The following is an 18,405-nucleotide window of genomic DNA, read 5'->3' on the forward strand; positions in this document are numbered from 1 at the left end:
ATGAAATCTTCGGTAAAAGATTGGGGGCCTAGACCTTTCAAAACCATTGATGCATGGTTTATGGAGCCTGGCTTCAAGGATTTTGTGAAGGAGAAATGGTGTTCTTATAATGTGCCGGGGAATAGTATTTATAGACTCAAAGAAAAATTGAAGCTTCTAAAGGTTGATCTTAAAGAGTGGAACAGAAATGAGTACGGGTGTCTAGAGACCAAGAAAAAGCAAATTTTGAGGCATATTGAGGATCTCGATGTTATTGATGACAACAACTCTCTTGAGGAGCACGATAAGTTGAGAAGAATGGAGTTGTTTAGCCATCTGAGGCTGATTGATAAGCAGGTGGAATCTCTTTGTAGACAAAAATCTAGAGCAAACTGGTTTAAGTTGGGGGATTCAAATTCTAAATTCTTCCATAGTGCAATAAGGTGGAGAAGACTTAAAAATGAGGTCAAAGGTGTAGAGATTGATCACCAATGGTGTGAAGAGCCGAAAGTTATTCGAAGGGAAGCAAAGAATACTTTTAATCAAAGGTTCTTGGCTACACATGATGTTGAAGTTAATCTGGGTTTTGTGGAGTTCAAAACCCTTCCAGTGGAGGTTAGTTTAAAAATGGTATCTAGCATCACTGAGGAAGAGGTGAAAGAAGCTGTCTGGCAATGAGAAGGGTCGAAGAGCCCGGGCCCGGATGGGTTCAATTTCAATTTCATCAAGAACAGTTGGGAATTTTTTAAGTCTGACATTGTGGAAGCGGTGCAGTTTTTTCAGGAAACGGGGTGTATTCCGAAGGGGTGTAACGCCTCTTTTATCGCACTGGTACCTAAAGTCAGGGATCCTACTACGCTTGACCAATTCAGACCGATCTCACTTATAGGGTCCATCTATAAGATCATTTCTAAGGTGTTATCGTTTCGTATGAAGGATGTCCTATCTCTGGTCATTGATGAGAGTCAGTCAGCTTTTTTGAAGGATCGTGGAATGTTAGATAGTGTCCTTATGGCAAATGAGGTGGTTGAGGAGATAACTAGAAAACAAAGGAGTGGGATTTGTTTAAAGGTGGACTACGAAAAGGCGTACGACTCGGTTAGGTGGAAATTCCTCTTTGATATGTTACAAAGGCTGGGATTCCACTCTAAATGGATTGCATGGGTCAGAGGTTGCTTGGAGTCGTCTTCTGTGTCTGTTTTGGTTAATGGTAGCCCTACAGAGGAATTTAAACCTTCTAGGGGGTTAAGATAGGGAGATCCTTTAGCTCCATTTCTCTTCCTAGTGGTGGCTGAAGGCTTGGCCGGGTTAGTGAGACAAGCGTGAAATATGAATCTGCTCAGAGGGGTGAAGGTGGGGAGGAATGAAATCGTGTGTTGCTTGCTACAATTTGCTGATGACACTCTGTTTTTATGCGAAGATTCTTTCTCTAATATCTTCACAATAAAGGCGATTCTAAGGTGTTATGAACTTGCATCAGGGTTAAAAATCAATTTCCACAAATCAAAGTTGGCAGGCATTGGTGTTGATAGCTTTTCCCTTAACACCTATGCAAAGACTTTGAATTGCAAGACCATATCAATCCCTTTTAAATATTTGGGATTAGAAGTAGGAGGCAACCCAAGGAAGAAACAGTTTTGGGAACCAGTTATAAACAAAGTCAGTGCTAGACTTAGTACCTGGAAGGGGAGATTTTTGTCTATGGCAGGAAGAGTATGCTTACTTAAATCGGTGTTTACCGCTATACCTCTCTTCTACTTGTCCTTCTTTAAAGCACCAATTTCAGTCTGTAACAGAATTATCAGTATACAGAGGAAGTTCCTTTGGGCTTGGGGCAGAGATAACAGGTCTATAGCATGGGTAAGATGGGAGGATGTGTGTAAACCCCTTGAGGACGGAGGGCTAGGGGTCAAAGATGTCAGAATTTTTAATAATGCTTTGCTGGCGAAATGGAAATGGCGACTGATGAATGATGAAAGAGGGAAGTGGAAAGACATTCTTGATTCTAAGTATGGTTCAGAAGTAGGGAGAAGTCATACACGCTTGAAATGGCAATCTTGGTGGTGGAGAGATCTTTCTAAAGCTTGTGGGGAGGGTGAAGATGAATGGTTCCAAAAGTCTGTTGTGTGGAAAGTTGGTGATGGAGGCAATGTAAAATTCTGGGAAGATGCGTGGGTTACTAACAATAATCTCAAATCTCTGTACCCTAGACTTTTTTCTCTCTCTATGGATCAAGGTATGAAGGTGGGAGAGGTAGGTACATGGGAGAGTTATGGATGGCAGTGGCGGCTAAATTAGAGGAGGGCTAGGTTTGAATGGGAATATGCTTTGGAGGAAGAGTTGCTTATGCACATTAATAGAAGCGTTATGAACAAGGAATCCAAGGATTCTATTGTGTGGGGAGGGGATACCACAGGGATCTTCTCTGTGAAGTCAGCCTACATACGTTTGGCTAACCAAAACAATGAAGTCCATGATGGTATCTTTTGTTCCTTATGGCTGGCTAGAGCAATGCCTAAAGCCCTAATAACTGCGTGGAGAATCTTACTTGATAGAATCCCAACTTTAGTTAACCTGCTTAGGAGAGGGGTGGCAGTAAACTCTTCTATTTGTGTGCTCTGTAGAGAAGTAGAAGAAACTTCTCAGCACTTGTTCTGGGAGTGCTCTTTTGCACAACGAGTTTGGTCATTATGCTTCAGGTGGATAGGAGTTTTGTTTGTTCAACAAAAGGATTTAAGGTGTAACTTTGAGAACTTCTATCTTGTTCATATGTCCATTAAGCAGAATCAAGTATGGAAAGGGATGTGGGTGGCAATAGTTAGATGTATCTGGGAGAAGAGGAACAATGTTATCTTTAAGCAAGGGATACCTGACGCCGAAGAGGTTTTCCAAATGGCTCAACTCCATACTTGGTTTTGGTTGAAACAGGATGTGCTCCTTTTCGTATGCTTTTTCGGATTGGCATTTGAATCCAAACCAATGCTTACAAAGTGTACTATGAAAAGGGAGGTCTCTAAAGATGCTAGAGTCGAAACCAAGGAGTTTCTGGAGAAGTGACCGATGGTCATATTGGAGCAACAAAGTTTTCTGTAGTGGTGTGTTTGGGTATCTAATGCAGAAGTAAAACAGAGCAGGTGAATAGACTTGGAGTAGTTAACGTGAATACTGATATTCACACAGCTTGTGGCTGTATTCAGTTTTGTAGCAGAACGATTTTACAACAAAGCAGATGAAATTAAGGGAGGAAGTGGTGAGGATTTTGGTAGGAAGTGCAGAAAGGAGTATGAAGCAGAAGCTGGGGTATGGGGTAGTATTTTACAAGTCTACAAGCCAACTGAAAGTCTATGTATATGATGTTCCAAAGGTCTCCTATCTTGAATTTTACAAAGGCATGAGTCACGACTATGCTCTAGGTTTTTTGTCCATGGGGTAACTTTTTTCTGTTGAGGGGCTGGTTGGAGATGTTACCAGTTATGCTAGAACAGGGAGGATCTATTTGGTTTTGAAGTTTTTGACAAGCAGCTGAAGTGATTGGTTCTCTTGGAAGGAGCATACCTGCTGATATCCAAGTAAGAAGGTAAAACCGAAATGCAGGCTTAAATCTTGTGTTGAGGTTGCTGTCATAACTGAAGCCTCCAGTGGTGTACATGGAAGGTCATGATGGTAAGTGAAAAAGGTGGGTAATATTGAAGTGAAGTTTGAAATGGGTGTCATTGGATGCTAGTTTTATGTAGTGTAAAGAACCCGATTGTGGACAGTTTGGGGACTTGTATGCATTGAAATACAAACAAGATGGGCCAAGGGATGGGTAGGAGGTATCTGGGGCTGCAGCAGAGGGAAAGAAGTTAGGGAATTACATGTTTGATGTAGATCCAGTGGTACAAGATGCTGGGACTAGCTGTCAGGTTCTTGCTGCATAATTTAGAGGCACTTTTGTAGCTGTATTGGTAGCCTTCTCTTAGTGTTGTCTTTTTTTTTATGGTTTGGTTGCCTTAATTTAGATATGATTATAGTTACAAATGGTGAATGATTTTGTGTAAGGGTTGGGACATCCCTCATATGTTCCTTTTAATTTAATTCTATTCTTTGCTGATAAAAAAAAATGTTATATTCAGTATTCTTTAATTAGTATATGTAAACTGAAGTTGTCTAAGTTGTCAATTCAGAAAAAAAATAGGTGGATTAATGAATTTAATTGATATTGAGTACACCATTGGCAACTTTAACAAAGAATTGCCCTTTCTGATAATTTTTTCTACTTTTACCCATTTAGATAAATAAAAAAAAGGTGCACCATTTTGGTGAAAAAACCGAATACTTACTCTCCTATACACTCTGTGCTTTAAAATTTGACTCTATTTCTTATCCTTCTGCAAGATGCCAAAGTGCATTGCTAAGACGCTAGTGGGTTTCCTTTGGTGTGGATTAGATGAGAGAAAAAATATTGCATGGATTAGTTGAGATAAAATTTGTTAACTTAGAGAGTGAGGAGGTTTGGGGTTACAACCACAGAGTTGTCTAAAAGATAATAAAACACTTTGGTGGGTGGGTACGAAGGGAAGGAGGATTGGTAATCTTGATTTTGTTTGGTGGCAACACTTGTGTAAAATGGTACGTGAGGAAGTCCAGTTCATTCTTTGTGGTTTTCGAAAAATGCATCAAGGGTAGTTAGAAAAGGGGGTTCTACTAAATTTTGGGAAGACATAGATAGGTTCAACTCCCCTTAAACCTTTTCTTTTCTAGGCGGTATCAAATATCAGAAGACAAGCAAGCATTTTTATCTTTGAAAAGGGGGAGCAGAAAAGGGAACAATGGTGTCGAAAGTGGCATAGGAATATGTTTTTTTGGGATCTCTTGCATCTTTCAAATCTCATTTCATAGGTGAATTTATCCGAAGAAGAGAATGATTATTCGATTTGGTTCCAGGTCTTACTCAGCGGTGTGGCATGCATTGGTGTGGTCTATTTGGTCACACTGCACAACTTTGTTAGTTTTCAACATTCTTAGTCTTTTATTTGGTGGATATATTAAGGTTCATTTTTGGTCTTAGTTAAAATTTCTGGTAAGCAAAAGGCTAATTTTTGTCTCTCCTGCTCATCATGATTTTTCTCTTTTACAATTGGTTGGTGTTTTGGTGTTACTAGTTATGTGAAGGAAAACACTCGGGCATGTGACAATACTAGCTAGTATCTTGTGCATGATGGTGATTGTTCTGATTATTCACTCTCCATTGCCTAAAAATTTAGCAAAGTGCATGAGCTCATGTGAAGAGCTCAAATGAGGGTAAAAGCAAGGCTCTCTTTCCTTTGTCATTCTAATTAAGTAGCATACTGGTTTAATATATCATGCAATATTTTTCTGCCCAGCACACCATATATATGTTAATGCATTTTGAGCTTTTGCATGGAAACCTTGTAGAGCTACTACATATCATTTACTACATTTTTTTTCCAAGGGGTGTTTTGTTTTACAGGTAATTGGATTGGTTAGTAGTCTTCTTTGGGAGACACAACTAAGCTCAAAGGTAGCTGAGAGCAGAAAATCCAGAACTGTTCTCAACAAAGATGCTGTTCTCCTTGCATCTCAGGTATCTCTCTCATTTATGTTCATTCTTTGATAACTAATGTGACACAACTAACCAAAGTTTTTCTTGGTTTAGGGTATCAGTGAGTGGCCTGAGCTGAATCGACTCCCATCATACGGTAGAGGAACTGAAAGGTACACCAGCTTCATATTTGGAAAAAACCTCACTGATGTTATTGTCACAGGTATGCAAACAAAAAGTTGCATGCATCAAACAATTATCAACCCAGTAGCTAAGGTTGGTGAAACTTTTCAGCAAACATGTGCTACGCATCAAAACTTTGAATTCTAGTTCCCAAGTTTACTTACTCTAATTTAATGCCTTATTTTTCTTTTTTTCTTAATTGGTCTTTTGTTTTATGGTTAATGATGTACTGTGTGACGTGTGTGGTGATTTTAATATCAATTTCACATTACTAAAAATATTGTAAAATTGATATCATTTATTGTTGACAGTGTTGATTAATCTTAATAAAAGTAACTATTTTTTTCAATAAATATTTATATTTCTTTATAAAGTAAGTATTGCGTTGAAAAATAAATGCATTTAATATAGCAGGTAATCTTTCCCTCCAAATGTTGTTACCATAGAATGAGTGAATATTATATTTTCTAACACATTTATTTAACAATAAAATGTTACAAATATTTATTTATTTTAAATTGAAGTTTATTAATAAATATTTATCTGGCATAGTAAAATACTTGCAATAACAAATTACCATCGTGGCCTCTCTCCCATCTCCAAACACTGATGGCATAAACTCAGGTATGCAGCTCAAGATTTGGCAACTATAATGTATATATAGAGAACACACAAATTAAAAATGTAAAAACAATACAAAATTAATTTAGTGATTTATATATATATATATATATTATATGATTATAATTATATTTTTAAACCTTATTCATGTTCTTGCTTTATATTTCACTACAATATATATGTTACTTAAATTTTAATTTTATTTTTATATGTCCTATTAATTTCAATTTACACTATAAGAAAATGATTGAATGGTAACTAATTTAGAAAAAAAAAATTAGTTTCTATAGTAACTAATTTAGATACCATTTTATAAACTAAAAATTATTGGTTACTAAAATGGTATCTATTATTAATAAAAATTATAAAATAATTAGATACTATATTTTTGATAGCTAATAATAAAAATAAAAAAAGTTTTTTTATAGAAACATTTTTTAGTCTCTTGTTAAAATGTAATTGAAAACCATTTTTTTAGTCACTTCTAATCTATTTTAGAAACTAATTTTTGGTCTTTAAAAATAATAAAATTAGAAACTAATTTTATAGTTTCTAGTCACCATATAATTAGATACTTGTATTTTTAGTCACTATTAGATACTAATTTTGGGATAATTAAATTTTATAAAATTAGTTATTAATCATTAATTTATAAAATATTTTAAATTAATATGAATAAATTTCCTAAATTATTAGTTTTAGTATAATATTAAAATAATTGATATCAATCTAAAAATTACATTTAAAATAATATTTTAACCTTTTAATTTTATTTAAACATAGAATTAAATTAATAACAAATTCAAAATACTGTTTAAATTAAAAAAATTATGAATTAATTTAAAATAGATATGTATACTTTTTTTTAAAACTAAATAGTGCAGTTTTCAATTTCTAACTTTAACTCTCTTTAATATTTTATCTTTTGTACTTATCTCTCACTCAGCACACACGCACCTGCACTCTGCAACACTCTGCAACGACGATGGAAACGGCTACTCATCCTGCAGCAACAACGACGGAAACGGCTACTCACCCTGGAGCAACGACGACGGAAACGACAACTCACCTGCAGCAACGACGACAACGGCAACGCAACTGCAGAAACGACGACGGCAACGCACCCTACAGCAACAGCGACGACAACACACTCTGCAACGGCAACGGCCTCTGCAATGGCGACGACAATGCATTCTACAACAATGCGTTTCTCTGCTCCGAAGGAGGCCAACCTCTTCAACCTTATCATCGTAAGTTTTGATTCATGATCCATTCTCGTCTTTGCTTATCTTTTCCATCTTAAAACATCTTAAAACCCTAGATTCTGTTATTTGTATTCCCTCATTTAATTGCTAGTTGAGTGTTGTTTGACTTCTCTTTTAATCGATCTGATATATTGAAATTTAATTAAAGAGCATCACACAAAGTATAATCCTCATATGTCATTATTCTTCTACCACTGGTCGTCACTTCAAAGTGAGTTCAAACAAACTATGCTAAAATATGAGTTTCGGTGCTATAGTTGGTACTTAGAATTATGATAATATAGTCCAGAGTATTCAAGGACTGATTGTAGATGATAGACACACATGCAGACAGGGTCAGTCACAGATTCTATTGTTCAACACTTTGCATTTGCATAGCCATAGATATTAGGCAGAGAAAGAAAAGAGAAAGGAAGAGGGAAGCACATACACAGTGGAAAGATAAACTCACACTATGGATTTCTTTTTAGTCTACATACTAATATTTTTTACTTATTGATGAATGTTTCATTTGTACAAAAGTTTGATTCCAAAAGTGTCTTCAAGGAACTTGTGTTCAAATTCAACTTAGCCACTGTCATATATATATATAGTAAACTTTGTTTTAGCAATCAAAGAAATGTTTGAAACTATTGTAGTCAAGAAATATTTTCTAATATGAAATGTTTGTATGATTATGAAAATATATTTTGTTTCAAATAGAAAAGTGGTAAGAAAGAGTATCTTGGTTTTTATTTTTGTTTGAGGGGTCAGTGATACTTATCACGGTTATGTGTTGCTGTTTTTGGGGTTTCACCCAAAGGGCTGCCTTTTGCCTTTTTAGACCACCTACAAACAGATACTACCTAACAAAAGGGTGAGCATCAGGAGTGCTAGAAGAGTTTGTTTAATTCATTTTTTTACACACATTTTCCCTTTTATTTGCTTTTCTAGATAGATAACTTAGAATCTAGTACTCACAATAGTTTATCGTGGGTTCCAATCAGCTTAAGCGATTTGGACAAGTATAACTTCCAAATTCGAAGAACGTGAATTATACTACTGTACCGATAGAATTTTATAAGAATGGTCACTTACATTTTCATTTTAAAGGTTTAATTTGAGTCTGACTGTCTACTGGCTGCTTCAAGACATGTAATTATTTTTTTCAGCTGTTAAGGCATCTCATGAAGACGGTTTCTCAGCTAGGCACTGGAAATAAGCATGTTGGTACTATAGCTTATATGGCTCGAATGGAACAACTGATGTAATACCACTATGATGTTAAAAAGGTTATAGTGAAATTGGAGATTATGCCTAGTCTAACCAGATCAGTTTCATGATATCCAAATCAAATATGGCTTTATTTAATATTTCTAGTACTAACTATGAGTTGTAATATTATGCTTGTTTTATTCCCAGCAGCTGAGGATTGGTTGAAGCCTAATGTTGTGTTGGAAGCATTTGAAGTCAGGGCTGCTAGGATATGTGTTGCTTATGCTCAAAATCTTAGCAAGTTCTCTAACCCAGAAGAGAGTAAATGATTTAATCATCTTTTAAGTCAGAAGCCTAATGTTTGTATTATTATATTCTTAATATTATCTAAAAACTAATTTATTTGATATAATATAAGAAATCATTTTTTGGGTAACAATGCATCCTTTGTATATGTTTCAAGTATCATATATATTTGTTTATCATAGCTTAATTTATTTCTAATGATTTATCTATAAAAGAGGAGCTAAAACATATTGGAATCTGAATTCATCTTCTTGCATGAGAGTAAATAAAGTGTTTGAGTTACTTTTAAGTAAAATCTATCACATTTGTTGTGACAGACAACTTCGAAAACTTTTACTGGCTAATTTTTCTAGTTTTTATTTTTTTCTTAAACCTAATAAGCAGTTCCAAAGTTAGTTGTCTGTTTATAAATTTGCATGAGAAACATAAAATTAATATTTATATTTACTAAAATAGAAAGATAAAGTACAAATATAGATCAGTGAAAATTCCTCTTGAAATAAAATGCATCTAATAACAAATGGCAAAAAGAATATGGCAAAAAGAATATGTGTGATGTTATTTATGGATTACTAATGTATATATTTCTTTATCTTATAATGTTTAAAAAAACTATGAAAATAAAACAATGGGTTTATTTGATTATCTTTTGTTTCTATCACAATCTTAGTTCACATTTACAATTTATAAAAAAAATTATAAAATTTGAAAAAATTACCCACTTCTTACCATATCTCGATTATGAACATAATTGTTTTGAGTTGAGAAACTCTATAAATTTATTTTAAAATTAGTAAACTTAAATTTACAAATAAATATAAAATAGGAAAGAGTAAGTAGGTAAATAAAATAATATTTTATAATAAATTATATTATTTAGAAACCAATATAGTGACCATTTTTTTGTATTTATATATTTGGTCACTAAATAAGTTTCTATATATTTTGGTCACTAAATTAGTTTCTATATATTTGGTCACTAAATTGGTTTTTATTTAATGGTAACTAAATTGGTTTCTAAATTAGAATCTAAATTGGTATCTAAAATTAGCAACCATGATTTTAGCTACTTAAGACTATTAGTTTCTAAATTGGTCTCTAATGAAGTTAGTAACTAATTTTATCATTTTAGAAACCAAAAAATTAGTTTCTAAAAGCAGTTTTTCTTGTAGTGTTATTTTCATTTATACATTTTAATTATATTTTATATTTCAAATGTATGTTGAAATTACCCTGTTTTTTTCTATATTATTTGGCGAATTTTAAATTTAAGTAAAATTTATTAATAAAAATAGATTGAAAATAGAGACGCAATAATTAATTAGATGAAAAATGAGAACCGATCGAATTTCATTAGTTTTACGAATACTTCTAAATTATAAACAAAGTTATCATCAATAACTAACCCAACAGTTTATATATTTCTTCCTTTGAAATATGGTTAAAAAAAAAGTCTCACATACAACCTCAACTATTATATGTTTCCCTTTTTATTTTGACCTTAGACTTAAGCACAACTTTAAAAATTTAGGAGTGATACACATTTTCTGATTTTTTTTACTAAACTAATACAATTTGATAGGTTAATTATTGAAATAAATAAAATTTTTAAAAATTACCAATACGAGTAAGTCGTGTTAAGCTGACATAACTTTAGTATAATCAGATTTTAGTTAAAGTCGTGTTACATTGGCACAACTTCAATATTAAATAAAATCTGATTATATTGAAGTCGTACTTAGTTACCTTGACATAATTTCACTTTAAGGCCAAAATCGTGTCAACTTGACAAATGAAGTCTATAGAAAACAATATTCTCTTCCAAGATTATACAAGAAACAATTTGTATTCATAATAAATCAGTAATGAAAAATTCAAATGAATAAAAGATCAAATGTTACCATGCTTGAGCTTGCAGGAAAACGTAAACTTCATGTAGCAGATATCAATAAAACTCATATCTTAGAACTTTTGTTGACTTGCTTACTCGTTAGAGTAGGAGTCACGAGAGAGCAGAGCGTACTGCCCTACCATAGTCGCGAGTCTGTTTATAGTCACGACTGTTGTCATAGTCAACAAGGTTGAAACTTCCAGGAAAAGTGGAAAACTTAAATACATGAGAAGGAATGGAAACTAACCGTGGTAACCGAAAAAACCTAAGGTTAGGTAACTGTTAAAAAATAATTACAATTAATTACAGTACCCTCCCCTTAAGTTGGATAATGGATACTCATTATTCCAAGCTTGAAAATGGAATTTTTAAAATTAGCATGATGCAAAGGTTTGGTGAAGATATCTGCCGGTTGAATACAAGACCAAATGGGAAGAAGATGGAAAAGTTGAGCATTTAGCTTCCCTCGGACAACATGACAGTCAATGTCAATATGCTTGATTGTCACACTATAAAATTGTAGTAGCGTTAGGCTTACTATGGAAATCATTAAGAAGATGAGTGATCCATTGAACCTCACAAGTAGTAGTGGCAAGAGCACAATATTAAGATTCAGATGAGGAACGAGAGACGGTGGTTTACTTTTTGGACTTCCAAGAAATAAGAGAAGTGACAAGAAATATGGAAAGGCCAGTCATAGATCGCCTTGTCTTTGGACATGAAGTTCAATTAGAATCACTAAAGGCCTTCAATTGAATGTTATTGTTATCAGTAAAAAAAAAAAAACCTTGTGCAGGGTTGACTTTTATGTACCGGAGAATATGTTGAGTAACTTGATGATGATGAATAGTTGGTTGTTGAAAAAATTGACTAAGGAGATGCACAACAAAAATGTTATTGTTAGCAGCAAAAAGAAATACCTTGTGCAGGGTTGGCTTTTATGTACCGGAGAATATGTTGAGTAACTTGATGATGATGAATAGTTGGTTGTTGAACAAATTGACTAAGGAGATGCACAACAAAGGTGATGTCAGGACATGTGTTGGTTAAGTCGAGAAGCTGCCCAATTAATATGCGATAGGAATTAACATTGCGAAGAATAGGTTTGTCTTCAAATAGGACTTTGGTATCACAAATAAAAGGAGTAGAGGATGGCTTGCTGACAAGCATTTCGCATTCATTGAGAATGTCAAGAGCATACTTACGTTGACATATATGTATACCTTTTGTTGTTCTAGCAATCTCCTACCTGATAAAATACTTGAGCTGACCCAGATCTTTAATCTTAAAGCTGGAATGTAAAGAGTTCTTTATACAATTGATTTCATCCATGGAATTTCCAGCAAGGATGATGTCATCTACATAAACAAGTAAAGTAGTGAAAGTACATGCAGTCTTTTTAATGAATATGGAATAATCTGAACTAGATTGTATAAATCCAACAGAAATAAGAAATGAAGATAATTTGGCAAACCGTTGCCTATTTGCCTATTTCAGCCCATACAAAGACTTGGTTAATCTACAAAGTTGGTTAGGTTTAGAGGTGATAAGTCATGGAGGTGAAAACATATAGACTTCTTCATCAAGGTCTCCATGAAGAAAAGCATTGTCCACATCCAATTGATGTAGGTGCTAGTTATAACCAGAAGCAAGATCAAGTAATAAACAAATAGTGGTTAGCTTAGCTACTGGATAAAAAGTATCTAAAAAATCTATGCCTTCTAATTGATTATACCCTTTAGCAACTAATCGTGCTTTATACCTTTCTATGGAATCATCTGATTTGTATTTTATCTTGTAAATCCATTTGCATCCAATAGGAGTCTTGTTAGGAGGTAATTCAGTGATATACCATGTTTTATTAGCTTGAAGAGCACGAACTTCTCTGTTCATAGTTTCCATCCAACTAGAGTTTCTTATTGCTTCCTCATAAGTGTGGGGTTCAACATGTGAAGAAATAGCCAAAGTAAAGTTCCAATGTTTGTCAGATAGAAAATCATATGTCAAAACAGATGATATAGGGTATTTGATCTTGAAATTAGAATTAGAACCTTTGTGCATATTGGCAACTTGATGGTGATAATCAACAGGATATGAGGGAACTTTCTTTATTTTTCTCGAGCGTCACAGATCACTCCAGGACCATTTTGAATAACAATATCAGAATCTTTAGCAGAGATGTTACTGTTACTATCTACGTTATTGGAATTGTTATTTCCTGTCATATTGTCAATATAGTTTGTAATCTATGAAATTGAATCATCACTATGAGTAATTTCTGGTGTATTATCAGAATCTTGAACATGAACAATATAACCTGGATCATGAGCTTTTGTACTTCTAGAACAGTTAATAGGTTCAAGTAAGAAATTAACATCATCATGAATCAAACTATCATTATTTTTACTGTGATGAGTTGAAAAATTGTAAGGAAAAATGCTTTCATAAAAGATAACATTTTTGCTAATAAAAATATCTTTGCTTTTAACATCAAACAACACATATCCTTTAATGCCAATTTTATATCCAATGAAAACACTTTTTCTAGATCTTAGTTCAAGCTTACTGCGATCGTTTTCCAAAGTAGAAGCAAAACATAACCAACCAAAAGTTTTAAGATTTAAATATGTATGTGGTTGGCTATACAATATCTCATAAGGAGACTTACCTTTCAAAACATTAGAAAGAAGTTTATTTATTAAATGAATAACATGGCTGATAACATAAAACCAGTAGATTTTTGACAAACTTGATTGAAAAAGAAGATTGCGTGTGACATTCATGATATGTGCCTAAAAAAATCATGAACAATAATAAGAAAGTATTTATGACCGTGAATAGAACTAATAACTATGGTCCCCATATATCTATATGTATGAGATCAAAGGTATTTAAAGAAACAGTATCACTTATTTGAAAAGGCAATTTATGTTGTTTAGCAAGGTGACATATATCACACAGTTTATCATAATTAGAATTAACATAAAAAAATTTGTGCAAACTTGTTTAACAACATGTTTGGAAGGGTGGCCTAATCCAAAATGTCATATGTCAATATCATGTCATTTAAAATTAAGAATATTACAATTTATCAAATATTTTTCTTCATGTATGTTAACAGAATCATGAAGACAATATAATCCTCCATGCATATCAGCTTGACCAATCGTCTTGAAAGTAATATTGTCTTGTATCTAACAACTCTTAAGAGAAAATATCAGTTTGTAATTAGAATCACGAATCAACAGAGGCACAAAAATCAATTTAAACACAAAATTTGGTATGTACAAAACATTATAAATGGTAAGATTATTAGCAATCTGTATTGTTCCAACATATTTAGCAGTCACATATGAATTACCAAGCAATTTTATGAAAACAAGTTTAATTCTAAAAAAAATTAATAAACTGATTTTTATCGTAAGTAACGTGATCAGTGACACCTGCAGAATCCTCTTTGTTGACCCTGTGTATTTGGTTTACACTGTGGTTTGGTGATTCTTGCAGCAATTTCAAAAGTTGTTGGACTTGTTTAGTAGTAAAAGGATTATTTTGTCTAATATCTTGATCACTGTTGTTTCTATGAATTTGACTTCCATAATTTCTTAGAGTGATATTGCTCACTACTTTTCTCCCTTTCAGATTGATCATTTCTTTGCTTGTACCATGGAGGATACCCATTCTTCACATAACATTCATCAATTGTGTGATTCAATCTGTGACAATATGAGCATTGTTTTCCTTGATTATAGCTTCTACCTCTACCTCCTTTCCAATTGTTATTTCTGCCTTGCAGTTTCCAACTCCTTTGATCTTGTATTTTCCAATTACTTTGTTTATCAGTGCCATTCCAATTTTTTGTTTCTCAAGAAGATTAATCACAACTCTATTATCCAAATTCCCAATTCCATTAAACTGGCGTTCCTCCTGAATCAACAAAGAAAACACACGACTAATGTTGGGAAGAGGTTCCATCATCAAGATTTGGGTTTTCATAGCATTATAAACTTGGTCAAGCCCTTTCAGAAAATATATAACGCACTCTAAATTTCTATAATTGTGAGACATTCTTGACATATCACATTTACAGGTACCACCACATGTGCATCTTGGTATAGGTTTGAAATATACCAATTCTTCCCAAAGAATGTTCATATCAGTATAAAATTGGGTAACATTTCTCTCACCTTGTTTGGTGGAGTGAATTTCTTGGAGTAAATATGAGTTGCGAAAATGGTTGCCTCTTGAAAAACGTTCCTTCAAATCATCCCAGATATTATTGGCAATGTCTATGTAAACCACACTCTCGACAATTTGTGTAGACAAGGTGCGATTGATCCCAGACAAGACCATCACATTACACCTCTCCAGTGCTTCAAACAACAAATTATGGCGCTCTGACATGTCAATACTGCCATCAACAAATTTCAATTTGTTTTTTCAACAAGAGCGCTCTTCTCATATTTCTACTTTAAGAGTGGTAATTTTGCTTATTGAGTTGAGGATTAACAAGAACAACTCCAGGATTCTCATCGGGATGAAGGTAATAAGCACTAGAAGGATCCTTGAAAACATTGATTTCAGAAACCTTGGGCTCTGAAACATCGGTCTTGGAAATTTAAGAAGCCATGGAAAAGAAAGAACGAACAAGAACACAAAAAACATAAACAAAAGGATTAATGGAAAGGACCACAACGAAAGCAAAGCAGGTTATAGGTTTTTTTTTTACCTGCTTTGATACCATACGAAAAACAATATTTCCTTCCAAGATTATAAAAGAAACAATTTGTATTCATAATGAATCAGTAATGAAAAATTTAAATGAATAAAAGATCAAATGTTACCGTGCTTAAGCTTGCTGGAAAACGTAAACTTCATGTAGCAGATGATCAATAAAAGTCATATCTCAGAATTTTTATTTCCTTTTGATGTATTTTTACAAACAACAGTAAAAAACTTAAATACATGAAGCCATGATAACTAAAAAAAACCTAATGTTAGGTGACTATTAAAAAACAAGTAATTACAATAAAGTCATATCAACTTAACACGACTTACCTATTTTAACTATTTTAATAATTTTGTAAAATTTTATTCATTTCAATAATTAATCTATTAAATTGCACTAGTTTAATAAAAATAAATCAATTTGTGTAGATAATTGTGGCAGGGGAAAGTGGGTGGGATGACATTGGTGGTGAGAAGGCTAACATGGAAAGTGCAGCAGTTGCCTTAGGAAGTGAGATGTGAGAGATGAGTACATCACAGCCATCCATACTGAATGAGGGGTGAGAATGAAGAGTGGCATGTGAAGAAAGAAAAAAAATGTGTCTTAGGTAATGAAGGCATTGACATCTAGCTATAGTGCTACTGTAACAAGCTCTGCTTCAAATAATTGTTTGCTATTGCTTGTGATGGAATGGAGTAGTTGTGATTCAAAACTTTCAACATCACTATTATGTGCTTCTTAATGTTATCTTTGTTGGTTTGTCATACTATTTCTGAGAGGTTAATTGAAGAAATTCTCTCATGTGAATGAATTTTCTAACCCCTATTCTATTTACCAATCTCGATGAAACTTCACCACTATCACTTGTTGGTGGAACAAATTATTACATTTTCTCAAATGTTATGTGTTTAAGATGATGACTAATTAATAATAATAATTAATTAATATTTTAATGTGATACATAAATAAAATACTTTCTTCGTTCTATTTTATATATATGACATTTAGGACGTTTGATACAAGATAATTTTTTAGTCTTTTTTAAATATAAAATGAAAAAAAAAATTGTATATTTGGTTTATGTTTTATAAAAAAGCTGGCAATTTTTTAACTTAGTTTTCCAAGAAATTACTTTTATGAAGAGATGAGAATTTAACTTTTCTAAGCTAAAAAGGTTTTTACTTTAATAAAACATCATAACACTCTTATTAGATAATTGTATGTTATAAATAATTATTTTTTAATAAACATATCATGTTACTTTTACTTTAAAAAAATTTATATAAATATTTCTTTTCAAATTTAGCGGGTCTTAAAAATCATGATTATCAAAATCCATGATCTCCGGACATGAAAAAAAAATAATCTGTTTTTAAACTTCTCCTTAAGGCTTTAGCCATTAATAATTTTTAATTATTTGCTCATTTATTTATAATGCACGAAGTATTGATTAAAAGTAGTTGGAAGGAAAATATTTAATGCAAGGTTGGATTTTTAAACACTAAATTAAATATGAAAATGAAAACGCTGGTACCTTCTTAAATGGTATAAATGCCTAATTCCAACAATAGAATTTCAACGTAAAATTTTTAAGAATTCTTCAAATACTTTTTGTTATAGTTTTTATAAAATTTATTAATATCTAACTCGTAAAAAATATATTTTAAAATTATATAATTTTAAAGCATACATATCAATGTAAAAGTACCTCTTTATTCTTGATTAATATTTCAACAAAGTGAATTTTCGTCACCAATAAATATGTTACGGAGTATTGCTAATAATAGTTCAAAATTAATCCTAATTTTCGTATTGAAAGGGATATAATCAGAAGATATAATGAGAATTTGAATATTAAACCCCTTGAAGCGGAGAGAAAATTAATCCTTTTTTTTAAATTATAATATAATTTTTTAAATAATTTGATGTTAAAAAAATATTCTATTAAAAATTATATTTTTAACCATATTATGAATTATTGTGTAAATGATGAAGTATTTAGTTTTTTGACTGTTTTTTCAATTTATCCAAACATGCAAATATAAACTTTCTGTTTTCTTTCTTTCTTTCTTATTTTTATTCTTCGAACAAACTATATTTTGTAGTGTCATTCTCCTATTTTCCCTATTATTACTTTTTTTCTCTATTTCACTTTTCTTCCAAACATTATTCTTTCAGACACAAATAATTTATTGTCTAATAAAGACTAGCTGTTATTTTCATGAAAAATGAAGAATATTTTAATTTTGTGATGATTTGTGCTTCTATGAAATGGGTCGGCAATAGTGGGGATTGGCGTTGGCTTAAAGGGAAAGAAGAAGACCAATTGAAAGAGAAGTGAGAATTCCAATAATATTTCATAGTAGAAGCCACACCAACCCAATATCCCACCATTCTAAACTTCTTCCTAAATTCACAAAGCATAATCATAACAACAAAACTACATTAATCTATGTTCATTGTCTTCATATACTAATTCTGTAAACAAGTTATGTAACATTTTGTATATGTATCATTTAGGATCACTATTTAAGAACATGCGTGCACAATAAGATTAAGAATACAACTTCTAATGTTCCTTTCTCCTCAAGAGATTCTAACTAAATGAAAAATGGAAAGAAACGAAAAATCCACTCATGAATTTGAAGATTGGACAACTCCTATTTGATGTTGCAACTGAGATTGAAGCCTT

The 18,405-nt window shown here is 32.4% G+C and overlaps 3 protein-coding genes across 6 annotated transcripts; all 3 read left to right on the plus strand.

Annotated features, from left to right (window-relative positions):
• On the plus strand, positions 1-1,233 carry LOC137829356 (uncharacterized). Its single transcript, XM_068636162.2, has 2 exons — positions 1-594; positions 916-1,233. The coding sequence occupies exons 1-2, from the start codon at positions 1-3 to the stop codon at positions 1,231-1,233; spliced, it is 912 nt and encodes a 303-aa protein (XP_068492263.1).
• Positions 1,234-4,352: 3,119 nt separating this feature from the next.
• Positions 4,353-6,417, plus strand: LOC137829622 (uncharacterized). 2 transcript variants are annotated; one of them, XM_090305154.1, is made up of 4 exons: positions 4,353-5,041; positions 5,124-5,262; positions 5,453-5,566; positions 5,639-6,417. In XM_090305154.1, exons 2-4 carry the CDS (start codon positions 5,257-5,259, stop codon positions 5,852-5,854), a joined length of 336 nt encoding a protein of 111 aa, XP_090161280.1. In that variant the 5' UTR covers positions 4,353-5,041; positions 5,124-5,256; the 3' UTR covers positions 5,855-6,417. The 2 variants fall into 2 exon arrangements, with proteins under 2 accessions (XP_090161280.1, XP_090161279.1); XM_090305153.1 differs by having other exon boundaries at positions 4,353-5,262.
• Positions 6,418-7,207: 790 nt separating this feature from the next.
• LOC150025956 (uncharacterized) lies at positions 7,208-9,226 on the plus strand. 3 transcript variants are annotated; one of them, XR_016522898.1, is made up of 3 exons: positions 7,269-7,578; positions 8,745-8,864; positions 8,998-9,226. XR_016522898.1 is itself a non-coding variant. In XM_090304272.1 (2 exons), the coding sequence occupies exons 1-2, from the start codon at positions 7,314-7,316 to the stop codon at positions 9,114-9,116; spliced, it is 387 nt and encodes a 128-aa protein (XP_090160398.1). In that variant the 5' UTR covers positions 7,208-7,313; the 3' UTR covers positions 9,117-9,226. The 3 variants fall into 3 exon arrangements, 2 of the variants coding, with proteins under 2 accessions (XP_090160398.1, XP_090160399.1); XM_090304272.1 differs by lacking the exon at positions 8,745-8,864 and having other exon boundaries at positions 7,208-7,578; positions 8,995-9,226; XM_090304273.1 differs by lacking the exon at positions 8,745-8,864 and having other exon boundaries at positions 7,208-7,578.
• Positions 9,227-18,405: the final 9,179 nt, after the last annotated feature.

This window comes from Phaseolus vulgaris, chromosome 7, assembly GCF_051622355.1.
Source record: "Phaseolus vulgaris cultivar YP4 chromosome 7, ASM5162235v1, whole genome shotgun sequence".
NCBI classification, from domain to species: Eukaryota; Viridiplantae; Streptophyta; class Magnoliopsida; order Fabales; family Fabaceae; genus Phaseolus; species Phaseolus vulgaris.